The sequence below is a fragment of the Anguilla rostrata genome, chromosome 2 (genome assembly GCF_018555375.3).
Source record: "Anguilla rostrata isolate EN2019 chromosome 2, ASM1855537v3, whole genome shotgun sequence".
Taxonomy (NCBI): Eukaryota; Metazoa; Chordata; class Actinopteri; order Anguilliformes; family Anguillidae; genus Anguilla; species Anguilla rostrata.
In genome coordinates this window covers 139,525-153,663 of record NC_057934.1, presented here as the reverse complement: position 1 = coordinate 153,663, position 14,139 = coordinate 139,525, and the positions used below count along the sequence as shown (strand labels likewise).

The window sequence follows — 14,139 nt, the reverse complement described above, 5'->3', positions numbered from 1 at the left end:
TTCATCCCAAAAAACCCTAAAATCACTGGGATGAGGGCAGCAGCTGACCTTGTGGGAACAGGTCAAATGCTGGAAAGAAAAAAGACTCTGCGACAGTCACAACACCATGGAAACCACATTTTACACCCCCCAAAAAAAACCCCAACACCGGGGACGTACCTGTCTGCATCCGTCACCAGGGCCAAGCGGCCATAGTCCCAGGCCACCTTCCGCAGGATGGAGAACACGAAGAGGAGGACCTGAGGAAGCACAGCTCGGTCAGACCATTACCCATTACCCTAACCCTAACCCACCCTGCAGAGATCCGATATACCCTAACCCTAATCCACACTGCAGAGATCCGCCATATCTAATTTACTCAGCCACATTCTTCACCACCAACATTTCCATATTTAAAGCATATTGCATGTTTCAAAAATAAGACACAAACTTAAAATATTATTTATAAGTTCAGCGAGTAACTTGAGAAAAAAACATGCTGTTACTGGACAGCACTGGCCCATGCATTACTAAAACGCTGTTGTGCGAATCCTGAAAAGGCTGAATATGTGTCAGCAGACGGCTCTGCTCCCTGGATTGGGACAAACTGGATGTAATTGGTAATAATTACATGGCAAACTGAGATGATTGAGGAATCACCCCAGGATGATTAGGGACGGTTTCTCTGGAGGACACATGGACCCATTAGCAGGTGGAGATGAGGCTCACCCTCACCCTAACCGTGAGCACACAGCCCTGACCTTCAGTCCCAGCGCACACGCTTAAACACACACTCACCACCTTTATTTATTACGCTCATTAACACTCATTTTACTTCATCAGTCAATTCATATAATAGCCTTTACACTTCCCCTTTAGCCTGTTTATTGGTTGATTGCTTTTGCAGTAAACAAAAACATAAAAACACACACACACTCATGCAAACACACACACGCACAAACACATGCACACACACAATCCTACACCTCCATTCCTCTGTGTTAACCCAACACACACACACGGGCACACACACACGCACACACAACCCGACACCTCCAGTCCTCTCTGTTAACCCAACACACACACACAACCCGACACCTCCATTCCTCTGTTAACCCAACACACACACACACACACACTCACCAGGAAGCACATGAAGTCGAGGGCGAGGACAGTGGGGACCCCCCCGAAAGGTAGGCCCTGCAGCACCGTGCTCCGGATGCGGGCGCTGTAGCAGTAATCTCTGGACCCATTGGAGCTGTTGTCTGGGCCGGTCCGAGCCTGAGCCCGAAACAAGCCCATCATCAGCACAAACACGCACAGCATCTTCACTTCCACATTCTGAGGACCTGCGGGAGAGAGAAACCGCCCCACCATCACTATGAGAGAAACCACCCCATCATCACCAAGAGAGAAACCGCCCCACCATCACCATGAGAGAAACCACCCCATCATCACCATGAGAGAAACCACCCCATCATCACCATGAGAGAAACCGCCCCACCATCACCATGAGAGAAACATGTCCCTCATCACCACGAGAGAAACCACCCCATCATCACCAAGAGAGAAACATGTCCCTCATCACCATGAGAGAAACCACCCCATCATCACCAAGAGAGAAACATGTCCCTCATCACCATGAGAGAAACATGTCCCTCATCACCATGAGAGAAGCATGTCCCTCATCACCATGAGAGAAACCACCCCATCTTCACCATGAAAGAAACCTGTCCATCATCACCAAGAGAGAAACCACCCCATCATCACCATGAGAGAAACCACCCCATCGTCACCATGACAGAAACCACCCCATCAACACCATGAGAGAAACCACCCCATAATCACCATGACAGAGAGAAAAAATTGCAGATCAATTAATCTTGAAAAGCTGCAGGAAGGAGACGCAGTGCAGACTTTGTTAAGTTCCTGTGTCAGTGCATTCAAACCTCACACTGCAAACAACCGTAGAAAAGATTTCTTTTTTCCAATAATGGGAATTTCCTTGCATCATAATTAGCAGGCTTAGGTTGTGTTTGTTGAGGCAATCTTGCTGGGAATTGTGCAGGGAAGTAGGGAACTGTGGGCAGGCACTCTAGATGATAACACCCATCTGCCATTCTACATATACCTTTCACTTCCTGCTTTATCTCTGAAAAAAATGTTTTATCATTATTTACATGCTATAGGCTATACATTCAGTGCCAATTGGATGTGTTGAGCGCCATTTGCAAAAGCACAGAATGATAAACTTTCATAAAGAACACCTAAAACCGCCAAAATTGTGAATGACAAGACACAATGAGTAGTGCTTGTTTCAAGATGAGGGTGTGTAATGTTACTCACTACAGATCCAGTTTGGGTCCAACACACCCTGCAATGTAATGATATTCAGGATGCCTGAATTCATGCTAATTCAAACCAGTTAGCAGTAAGCAGAACAATGCTGGGCCAGCTGCTGTCTGAACAAAGGAACACGTGTGAGCAGCAAGACTTCCGCTGAAGCACATTTACTCAAAATGGCCTTATTTATATACTGCATCATTTACATACACCATTTACATAATGTGCAGACAGTGTGCCATTGGGGATTCAACCCTGCAACCTCAGGTGTGAAATCACTACACTGCCACTCACTTTTGAAAAGCATAACCCTTCGATTTCTGATTTCATTTATACGATGGTGCAGCCCAGCCTTACCATATAAAAGGCTGAATCATGTAAAGTGCCACTGAATGACTTTTAACCAAGCTGCCTGACCTGCACTACAGACCTACAGCTTCCGACCTGCACTACAGATCTACAGCTGCCTGATCTGCACTACAGACTTGCAGCTGCCCAACCTGCACTACAGACCTACAGCTTCCCAATGTGCACTACAGACCTACAGCTGCCCAACCTGCACTACAGACCTACAGCTGCCTGACCTGCACTACAGACCTACAGCTGCCAGACCTGCACTACAGACCTACAGCTGCCAGACCTGCACTACAGACCTACAGCTGCCCGACCTGCACTACAGACCTACAGCTGCCCGACCTGCACTACAGACCTACAGCTGCCTGGCCTGCACTACAGACCTATAGCTGCCTGACCTGCACTACAGACCTACAGCTGCCAGACCTGCACTACAGACCTACAGCTGCCCGACCTGCACTACAGACCTACAGCTGCCCAATGTGCACTACAGACCTACAGCTGCCCAACCTGCACTACAGACCTACAGCTGCCTGACCTGCACTACAGACCTAAAGCTGCCTGACCGGCACTACAGACCTACAGCTGCCCGACCGGCACTACAGACCTACAGCTGCCCGACTTGCACTACAGACCTACAGCTGCCCGACCTACAGTTACAGGCAATAACATGAACAAGTTCAGACCCAAAAAACTAGGTAAATTCAGCGTGCAATCAACTGTGCTGTAGTGTGCACTAACAGTGTAAATGTGCCTTAGTGTGCACTAAAGGTGTAAATTTGCTGTAGTGTGCACTAAAGGTGTAAATGTGCTGTAGTGTGCACTAAAGGTGTAAATGTGCTGTAGTGTGCACTAAATGAAAATGCTCTCCAGCAGCAAGAGTGGGGGCCAAATCAGTTCAGTTCAGAGCTCACCTGGCAGTTCCCACTGGGCTGAGAGCAAAATAACCATTAACTGTATGAGCTGCCAACAGCCCAAAAAGAAACCTTCATAAAACCATGTGGCCAAAACACAACATCTGGACTGTTAGTAAATGTTGGGACAATTAGCACTATAATGTGTACCAAGTGTGAATTACTAAGTAATATTTACTTCTACTTACATTTGGTTCAATGCAAGTAAACGAGTACAGACATGACATAATGACTGGGAATCCCCTGACTTCCTAACATCATGTGAGCGGGACGTGTTTGGAATGACATACGGGCTCACATGGTGAGAAGGTAGGGGTTTCCTGTGCTGTGGTGTTGGTGTACATTTCACTCTAAAAACAGGACACTCTGTCCTCAACGTTGAGTAAACTCCATTCAGTGATTACACATTATAAATGCAGCAATGAGAAAAAAGCACTAACCAATAATTATGCCAAAAAAATCATTTTAAATTATTATATAAAAAGCATTTTTATATATAACTCACTATGATATACAATACATCAAATCTTCAGCATTATTATCATCAATAATTAGTGTTACATACAAATCAAGTAGCTGACAGTACAGTCACAGTCTCAGTCACAGTTCAATTATATCTCTTTCACATTTGCTGCGCAGTGCAGACGGGCTAAAGGCTAATGCTCTCCAGAGTCCCTCTGGCAGTAGGGAGCAGACAGGCTAATGGCTAACGCTCTGCAGAGTCCCTCTGGCAGCAGGGAGCAGACAGGCTAATGGCTAACGCTCTGCAGAGTCTCTCTGGCAGTAGGGAGCAGACAGGCTAAAGGCTAATGCTCTCCAGAGTCCCTCTGGCAGTAGGGAGCAGACAGGCTAATGGCTAACGCTCTGCAGAGTCTCTCTGGCAGTAGGGAGCAGACAGGCTAATGGCTAACGCTCTGCAGAGTCTCTCTGGCAGTAGGGAGCAGACAGGCTAATGGCTAACGCTCTGCAGAGTCTCTCTGGCAGTAGGGAGCAGACAGGCTAATGGCTAACGCTCTGCAGAGTCTCTCTGGCAGTTAGGGAGCAGACAGGCTAATGGCTAACCACTCTGCAGAGTCTCTCTGGCAGTAAGGAGCAGACAGGCTAATGGCTAACGCTCTGCAGAGTCTCTCTGGCAGTAGGAGCAGACAGGCTAATGGCTAACGCTCTGCAGAGTCTCTCTGGCAGTAGGAGCAGACAGGCTAATGGCTAACGCTCTGCAGAGTCTCTCTGGCAGTAGGGAGCAGACAGGCTAATGGCTAACGCTCTGCAGAGTCTCTCTGGTAGTAGGGAGCAGACAGGCTAATGGCTAACGCTCTGCAGAGTCTCTCTGGCAGTAGGGAGCAGACAGGCTAAAGGCTAACGCTCTGCAGAGTCTCTCTGGCAGTAGGGAGCAGACAGGCTAATGGCTAACGCTCTGCAGAGTCTCTCTGGCAGTAGGGAGCAGACAGGCTAATGGCTAACGCTCTGCAGAGTCTCTCTGGCAGTAGGGAGCAGACAGGCTAATGGCTAACGCTCTGCAGAGTCTCTCTGGCAGTAGGGAGCAGACAGGCTAATGGCTAACGCTCTGCAGAGTCTCTCTGGCAGTAGGGAGCAGACAGGCTAATGGCTAACGCTCTGCAGAGTCTCTCTGGCAGTAGGGAGCAGACAGGCTAATGGCTAACGCTCTGCAGAGTCTCTCTGGCAGTAGGGAGCAGACAGGCTAATGGCTAACACATCAGAGATACACTGACAGTAAGGAAATCCAAAAACTATCAGTGGGCCTTTAGCACAGAGCCATGAGCTTTGGAGGGGATTCATGGGAATCTATCCATCATCCATCCATCTCCCTGTCTTCCCCCTTCTGCAGGGTCCGAGCTGAGGGAGGGACCAGTAACTCACACCAGTGCACTGACACACTCACACGCACACACACACACATGCACAGACACACTGATGCACACAATGACAAAGAGACATGTACAGTAGCTTGGCAAATATTTCACTCTGAAAAAAGGAAACAAACATTCATACAGGTAGGAAAGCCGGTCCTGAGGACAGCTATCAGAACACAAGATCAATTTGTGGCTGAAGGAAATTAATGGATTTACAAATCAATCTTTATTTGTCTACAATAAAACAAAAACTAAAAAATGATCTTTGACCTAATTTTACAAAATCCATCCTTCTGTGCTAGGATGTGAATGGGTTTGTGACTGAGGGGGACAGTTGGTTTGGACTGTGGAGGTATCCTGAACAGTGCTAAGATAAACTGGTGGGCTGTAGATGCTAAATGTCCATCCTGCCCCTCTACCAGCTACCCCTCTGCCCTGATACCCCTGTATCACTCTGCTCCTCTGCCCCAAGCAGATCACGCAGAAATATTTATATTTCCCAGGCATGACATCAGCCGTGGGAGGCGCACTCATATAGTGCCCGTACTTCTTTGGATAGCTCAGGTTGGGGGGAGTCCAGCTGGCTGCATGATCATGACTCAGGCTGCTTAAACGCCGCCCCCCCCCCCAACATCGGATCGCCAGCTTCCATTATAACAACTCAGCAGAATCAGAGGGTGGGGGGGGGTGTGAGGTTATAAACTTCCTCTGGACACAATGTGCTGTTCTACAGTACCATGCAGGACTGGACAGCGAATCCAATTACTGCCACCCCCTCCCCCGAGCAGATAATCTTTCATCTCCAAATTCATCAGACCCTGTGGTCCCCCTCTTTCCAGTCTTTTCTCTTCTATTAAATTTCACAGCTGTTCCACCCCGTGTGTAACAGGCAGAAACAGCCCACAGGACCAGTCTGCTGATATTGGGTCCAGCATTTGTAAACCTTACAGCACTATGAGCCTGACCAGGCTGCTCATAACCTTCCAGCACTATGAGCCTGACCAGGCTGCTCATAACCTTACAGCACTATGAACCTGACCAGGCTGCTCATAACCGTACAGCACTATGAGCCTGACCAGGCTGCTCATAACCTTACAGCACTATGAGCCTGACCAGGCTACTCATAACCTTACAGCACTATGAATCTGACCAGGCTGCTCATAACCTTACAGCACTATGAGCCTGACCAGGCTGCTCATAACCTTACAGCACTATGAGCCTGACCAGGCTGCTCATAATCTTCCCCAAATAATTTGCAAACACAGAGTATCTGCCCCAGAGCCCATTATTTGCCCCAAACACTGAGTGTGTTTTGTAAAAGATGTGATGAAACCGGACAGTGGGGTTCGTACACACCAGTATCAAAAGGCATTGACGTGTACTGCAGGTCATTCTTAAATTCTCACAGCATCTCTACACTGTAACAGGCAGTTTCCCTTGTGTGACTTTCTCCTGGAATGGCTGAGTTTGAACAGGGACAGGAACCTCAAAGTATCACAGTATTCAAACAAAGCCAATCTACTTCAGACAAAGCCAACTTACTTCAAACAATCTGTGGAGAGAAAAGTGTTAGGCAGAGTGTGAGAGGTAATGATTCCATTCAATAAGCAATAAGCCAAACAGAGCAAACTGCCCACTGAAGTCAAACAGCACGAGCAGGAGTTTCACACAGTAGAACAGATCACCAGGCAAAGAGAAGCCCAGTGCCCAGGGATCAGTCTCAGCTCGTAAGGGCCTAAATATAGCACCAGCACATCAGCTGTAATGCAGGAGAAATTCAGGTCAGTGACACACACAAACAGACACATGAGAAGGTGGTTAAAATGTCATTATAATGACTTCCGCTCATGAAGGTAACTATAATAAATATTATGGAGAGAGGGAGTCTCACCACTTTTTAACTATTTGACCACTTTTTAAGTATAAGTATTTTACCAAATGCACCAGATTTTATGGAAGAGCAGCAGCTTAAAAATGTGCAATGTGCAGGTTTGCTAATGCTGAACGGAACACACACCTGTGATTTTGGGGGTAATGGAGTGCTCTGAATGTAATTTTTGGAGAGATACATTGGTTAGGGATGTGATTTTGGGAGAAATGAATTGGTTAGGGATGTGATTTTGGGAGAGATGCAGTGGTTATGTATGTCATTTTGAGAGTGAAGGAATAGCTATGGATGTGATTTTGGGAGAGATGCAGTGGTCATGGATGTGATTTTGGGAAAGATGCAGTGGTTACGGATGTGGTTTTGGGAGTGAATGAATGGCTATGGATGTGATTTTGGGAGAGATGCAGTGGCTATGGATGTGGTTTTGGGAGTGATGCAGTGGCTATGGATGTTGTTTTGGGAGAGATGCAGTGGCTATGGATGTGGTTTTGGGAGTGAAGGAATGGCTATGGATGTGGTTTTGGGAGAGATGCAGTGGCTATGGATGTTGTTTTGGGAGAGATGCAGTGGCTATGGATGTGGTTTTGGGAGTGAAGGAATGGCTATGGATGTGGTTTTGGGAGAGATGCAGTGGCTATGGATGTGGTTTTGGGAGCGATGCAGTGGCTATGGATGTGGTTTTGGGAGAGATGAGGTGGCTATGGATGTGGTTTTGGGAGAGATGCAGTGCCTATGGATGTGGTTTTGGGAGAGATGCAGTGCCTATGGATGTGATTTTGGGAGAGATGCAGTGGCTATGGATGTGGTTTAGGGAGATATGCAGTGGCTATGGATGTGATCTGGAAAGTAGGTTTTAATTCTGCAGAAAGCTGTTACATTATGTATTTTAGGAAGTATTTGATTAGGAGCCTATGACACCAGTGAAATAATTTAAAACCAGTGTGGATAAATTGCAGTGCGCTTCCATTAAAAATAAAGGTACATGGTTATCTGAGTGTAAGCAGTCATGCTATAATTTGCAGAGTTTAGTTAAACCTACTCTACAAAATAATGTTCTGATGGTTCACGTTGGGATGCTAAGATTATCGCTAACACAGCCATAACAGATTACCGCCGATAAAACACCAACTAGCCTATTACAACACTGCACAATGTGCTCACAAGCAGTAACGGACAATAAGAACTACAGCAACGGCATCTACCTCCCAGCATTCCGTCTCATAATCACATTTTGACAGGTTCATTATTTTTCATTCGTCCTTTGGTGCGGCCCTTTGACGCTGTCCTGTATGGAAACGTCAATGCATAATGTCCTCTATTTTTGAACGAACATGTTGTGCACCAACTAGGATGCCAGAGCTTGGCCTACGCATTATTGATAGGCAACGTGTAACCTACCCTTCGACATTTTCTGATTGGAATGAGAAGGCTACACGAAATAAGAAATATCGGCTTTAGTGACTTTGACTCTAAAACCCATGTCTTTTGTGAGGAGTTCTGAACCATTTTCCGCGATTCCGATTTTTCAGCTATTTTCTAAATAAAATACACGTTACAATTAAGCTAGAACAGGGAAAATATAACGACAGTTATAACAGAATGTGTTCTTTGATCAATACACTTGGTTACAGTCGGGTTAAACGGCTCCATTTTATAACGATGCTTTACATACAGTGAAGCAGATAGCCTACCTGGTAAACTGCATGTCAAATACTTTTAAAAAAAACAGTTGTTCGGACATATTCTATCTAATGACGACTAAATCGGGTAAGGAGCACCTTGTCAAATGTGTTAGCCTATGCCCCACGGTACAGGAGCTTCTCGCCCGAATCTCAAGGGTGGAGCGCTTCTCCACGCAGCCGCCGTCATTAGCTGGCTTTACAGCTAACGCTTGATATCTTCCAAATTGAGTCATTTGATTTTTTGGACCTAACTACTTTTTTCCAATAAAATATATGCAGACTACTTGACAAGGCATAAAATGGGCGCGATGCGTTAATTCCTCGCAATTACCGCTGAGCTGCGTGATGATCCTCCCACAGCGCTGCCTTACTAGGGATCCACTGCGCATTCTGGAGCACCCGATGGTCCGGACCGCAGCGCTACAGTAGATCGTCACAATTCCTCTAAAAATTTCTTGCCATGCTAGTTTCTAAACATCTGGAACCCAGTTTCGTCGCTTTTCAGATTCATTATTGTAGGCCTGTCCTACATCCAAAACAAAAAAATATTCGGCTACACAAATGAATGAATGAATGAATGAATGAAATCCTGAGAGATCAATAGCTTGCTTGCAGTTAGCTGCGTTATAATCGCAGCACTCCAGCCAGACAGGAAAAATTGGGTGCACTGTCTAGCCAACCAATTCGATTAATTTCCCACAAAATTAATTCACTTATCGGTTTAAACTACAGCTGCATTTAGGATACAGTACATGTAATGGGTGATGCATCAGGCACGCTAGCATTGTGTCTTATTAATAAACACTACGCTAGCAGTCAGCTAGCTAGCTGTTCGCTAACAAAGACCGCAAATACATTTTGGCTGGGACATTGTCTATAGGCGTGACAGGTCTCCGCTAGGATACAATGATGTGAATTCAATTCTGCGTAGCTGCGCTGCGCTGCGCCAACATTTCAACACCAACAGGCAATAATACTCTGTCCCTAATTTCACTAATAGCTAGCCAGTCACCAGCTAATAAGGTTAAGCCGCAGTCGTATATACCTGGCGAGCCAATTTGATTTTCCGTTTAAGTCTTCACTTGCTCCAAAGACAAAATCCCAAATAAGTAAAATCCGTACAAATCCGCCCTGTCGTTGATTTTCGGGAAAAAAGAGTCTCCCACATTACAGTGGGATATACACACACGGTGTCCCTTATTTCGCTGATACAGGCGCACTAAAACCCTTCTGTCGGTCGCGGCGTCCTAAGTTTATAGAGGGGCGATTTGCTCAATGTACGGTACGAACGTCACAGCAAGAACTGACAGCGTTTTTTTCCCATGCGTGCGTGCATGCGCAGACTCTCCCACTGCCTTTCTCTCATGTTGAACACGGTCTATGGTCTGAACTCAGCCTATTGTTCAGCTGGTTGATGTAGCCTACATATCACCACAACGCCAAAACAGTTTAATAAGATAGCTAATCAATTTTTATTTTTATAATCCCTTCCAAATAAAAAGTTTGATCTTTGTGTCAAATGCTGCAAAAACGAAGCTAGTTTTATTTTACATAGTGGCTACGCCACGAACTGAACAGCGGCCAGATGGGCCAAATAACGGTAATTGAAATGCGTTCTCGTGGTCTTATGTCTCATCGCTGTTCGGTAAAGCCAGTGGACAAAAACAGTACTTGGCAGTTTATTCTTCAAAAGATATATATAAATATATAGAAGATAACGTTTTTCGTTGTATAAAAAAAACTTTCAATGGCAAAGAATTTCCGTCTGTTATTGACGTCATAGGACTCAATTTTTTGAGGCTCAAGCCCAGCTGTTAAGGATTGACACTCACGTCTGCTTCTTCCGGTGCAACTGCTGCAAAAAACTCATTCTGTGTTCAGTCCCAAAAAAGTCCACAGAAAGTCAAACACATCACTTCAGCTCAGACAGGGTTATCCCCAGCTACAGATCATGGGTTTGATAGAAAAGTCTGAAAGATTAAATCCCCAGGGTTGCCATAACTCACCAACTTTGGCCAGCTGGCTGGAGTGAGATCACCACCAGAGAGGGCGGTAGTTATTGCCAATCAACAATCTCTATATAATGTTTATGAAAGTGTTTAATGTGGGAGCAGCTTCGGTTTAGTTGTGGTTTTATTTGCCACTTGTTTGGTTAGTGTGAGAGCTAGAGACACCATCTGAAATCGTTTGCCTCATACCAAAAGTGAGAGTTCGCACCACTGAAATCCCTCTCATCCCAAAATGCCAGCCTTACAGTCATAGCAGATCTTTAAAGTCCAACAGTACCCTACTACAGAACCAGGCTTGTGGCTCTTTGAGGAGTTTGAGATTTTAGGGAAGAAAGCTCTTTATCACACCTGTGCTAGTGTCCCACTTTCGCTTTCTGGTACGGTTGATGAATGCATCATGGTGGACAGTCTTTTGGTCCAGTTTCTCCCCTAAAAGGCAGTTGGCGTTCCCTGTACAAGCCCCCTCTTGACAAACAGGCGGGCGACCTCCAGTGGAGGACTTTGCATGGGGCAACAGCTACGAATTGTCTCTAGCACACTGAGATTCTAGTGTTTGGGAGGGTAGTACTTTTTGCACACAAAGGGAAACATTACATCACATATTTGTACAGTGTCATAGGTTGAGGGGGTTGTTCACATTATTGAAGGGGTGATTTCAGGATTTTGAGGCACAATTTTCTTTTGAGATGTTTGTTTTTGGACAATAGTATAGTGTCAAGAAAAGGTCAATCCGTGTTTTAATTAACTTGCTGTCTGTATGGACAACCAGTACTTTCTTCTTAATGATGTTCCAAACAGTAGATTTTGGTAAGCCTAAGGTTTAGCCTGTCTCTGACTGTTTTGTTTTTCATATTTGCTCTGCCTCATAATGGCTTCCTTGACTTTCAAATCAGGTCCTCATGCTGACAAACGGTAATAACAGACTCCAAAAGCAATCAAAAGCCTAGGATGAAGACTAGACACTAAAAGTGCCGTTATACTTGCACTGAATAAGCAAGTGAACACACCTGACTAATCAAAAACACCTGTGAAGTAATTTGTCCCAAACATTATGGACCCCTGAAATGGGGGCTATGTATAAAAAGTGCTGTTATTTCTGATGAAACCAAAATGTATTAAAGTACCCCTTAATAAAAGCTGAGGATCTGTACTTTAACCACATATGAATAGTTAGATTACACATCTAAAATTATGGAGTATAGAGCCAAACCAAGAAAAAATATGGCTTTATCTCAAAAGTAATAAAGCTCACTTTATATACCTGATTGTTTTTGATGTCGTCGGTGGTCGGGGTGAACGATTAAAAAAAAGTAATTTATTATAGTCACTAGATCTCGATCACTGGCCATGTGATCATGGTGACCATTTTTTTCACAGACAGCTGAATAAAACAAAGGTCGAGTTTGAGGGCGTAGCACTCCATTAACACATACGACACGACTACGTGTGGACGGTTGCGGTCCTGCAATGAGGGTACTTTCCCTGCCCATCCATTTAATATGAGGATTACTGAGTCGGCGCAGAATACTGCGGAGCATGACGTCAGCGTTCACGTTGACGAAAAATTTGTTACATATGTTCCTGTTTTACTAATTACATATAAGTATTTTTTTTTATTATTGACTAAAATGTTTGTCTATATGATTATTTGCCGATATCTCAGTCTGGCTTAATAAAAGTTTCACAGTGTTCATACTCCCAGAATCCTATGCGAATTTGAAAGCGCAAAGATGGCGGCGTTGTGGAGGGCTATGCGTTCTGTGAGTAGCGGTACATGTGTTGGTGCGGTTACGAGGCGAGCTGCTTCTTGTCGTAAAACCCAGTTCAGCACCGACAGTCGTGGCGAATCGGGAGGAGACCCAGAGGCTGATGTGAGCAGTTCTGCGGCAGAAAAACCGAAGAGCGGCTTTGCCGCCGCATTCGAGCTTCACGCAGACCTGCAGCAGAAGCAGGAGCGAGCGAGCGGGGACTTCCGCCAGTCCTCTGCGGGGGAGAAGACCTTTGCTTACATGCTGCGACACTCTCCTCTGGTACAGATGGGTCCAACCAAGGACAAAATCGCCGTGGGTAAGATCTTCCACATTGTTGAAGACGACCTATACATTGACTTCGGGGGCAAGTTTCACTGTGTGTGCAAACGGCCGGCGGTGGACGGGGATAAATACCAGCGCGGCAGCCGGGTGCGTCTACGCCTGGTTGACCTGGAGATGACCTCCCGTTTCCTGGGGGCAGACACGGACACCACCTTACTTGAAGCCGACGCTATTCTTCTCGGACTAATCGAAAGCAGAGATTCACGACCTAAAGAGTAGGCGATGCAAATTGGACTTGGAGTGGGACGTTTTAGAGAACGTGTCGGCGAATGACGCTGAGTCAGGAAGCAAGGCTTTCTTTTGCACCTGTTACTATTCTGCTACTTATTGTCTGATAATAAATGCGCGCACAGAATGTCTCTTCTCATGAGTGTTTTTTTTTTGTCATTAATCAGATGCTGTCCTCCTGAAAGACTAACAACGCAATTACAAGTGCAAAGACTAAAGAATATTAGTATTAGAGCTGTTTGGGCTTACTAGCTAAATAAAAACCACCCTAGAACTGGTGGCAGATAGAAATGTACCCCCCATGGAATAGTTAACCATGGCTCATTTTATAAAAAAGTAACCACTAACAAAATGTGAGTGTTTATTCAGTTTTGTAACCTGAAATGGTTCGAGCTAATCTAATTAAACGCGTGTTTCAGTAAACGTACTGGGTCAATTGCGGTGTGCTTAACTGGAGGTTAAACCTCAGGTTTGAATCTGAAAACCAAAGAAATGCATTACACCTGGAACTGCTATCCAAAGCTGTGGAATGAGGATCCAGTTATAATTCAGTTCTGTGGTCTCGAGGGTAAAACCTGAAGTTTAAACTGCGACTAAGCACACGGCAATTGACTCGCTATGTACTGATAAACATATTATTGCATATCCAAACAAACTGGTAATTCTGTTCTTATTTGCATGTTGTCTGCACCGAAATATGCCAGTAATGCTGAGGTTACAGTAGAACTGATTTCATGAAGGCATAAAACGTGGCAGGAATTGATGCAATGCTGCCATC

General features: G+C 45.3%; 2 protein-coding genes across 6 annotated transcripts in view; one reads left to right on the top strand and one right to left on the bottom strand.

Moving 5' to 3' along the window:
• The window catches only part of LOC135242838 (CSC1-like protein 2), a 30,443-nt gene extending 17,865 nt beyond the window's left edge, over positions 1-12,578 (bottom strand). For 3 of the 5 annotated variants that reach the window (XM_064314083.1, XM_064314091.1, XM_064314101.1), the window contains exons 1-3: positions 12,302-12,578; positions 1,123-1,328; positions 160-239 (exon numbers count right to left, since the gene is read on the bottom strand). In XM_064314083.1, coding sequence (XP_064170153.1) covers positions 160-239; positions 1,123-1,328; positions 12,302-12,578 — 563 coding nt within the window. Of the gene's footprint in view, positions 1-159; positions 240-1,122; positions 1,329-9,362; positions 10,027-10,076; positions 10,346-12,301 lie in introns of those variants that run through there. The other 2 variants (XM_064314116.1, XM_064314106.1) reach the window with 2 other exon arrangements.
• A 192-nt stretch (positions 12,579-12,770) lies between these two features.
• mrps28 (mitochondrial ribosomal protein S28) lies at positions 12,771-13,488 on the top strand. Its single transcript, XM_064314133.1, has one exon. It carries the CDS (start codon positions 12,771-12,773, stop codon positions 13,350-13,352), a length of 582 nt encoding a protein of 193 aa, XP_064170203.1. The 3' UTR covers positions 13,353-13,488.
• Positions 13,489-14,139: the final 651 nt, after the last annotated feature.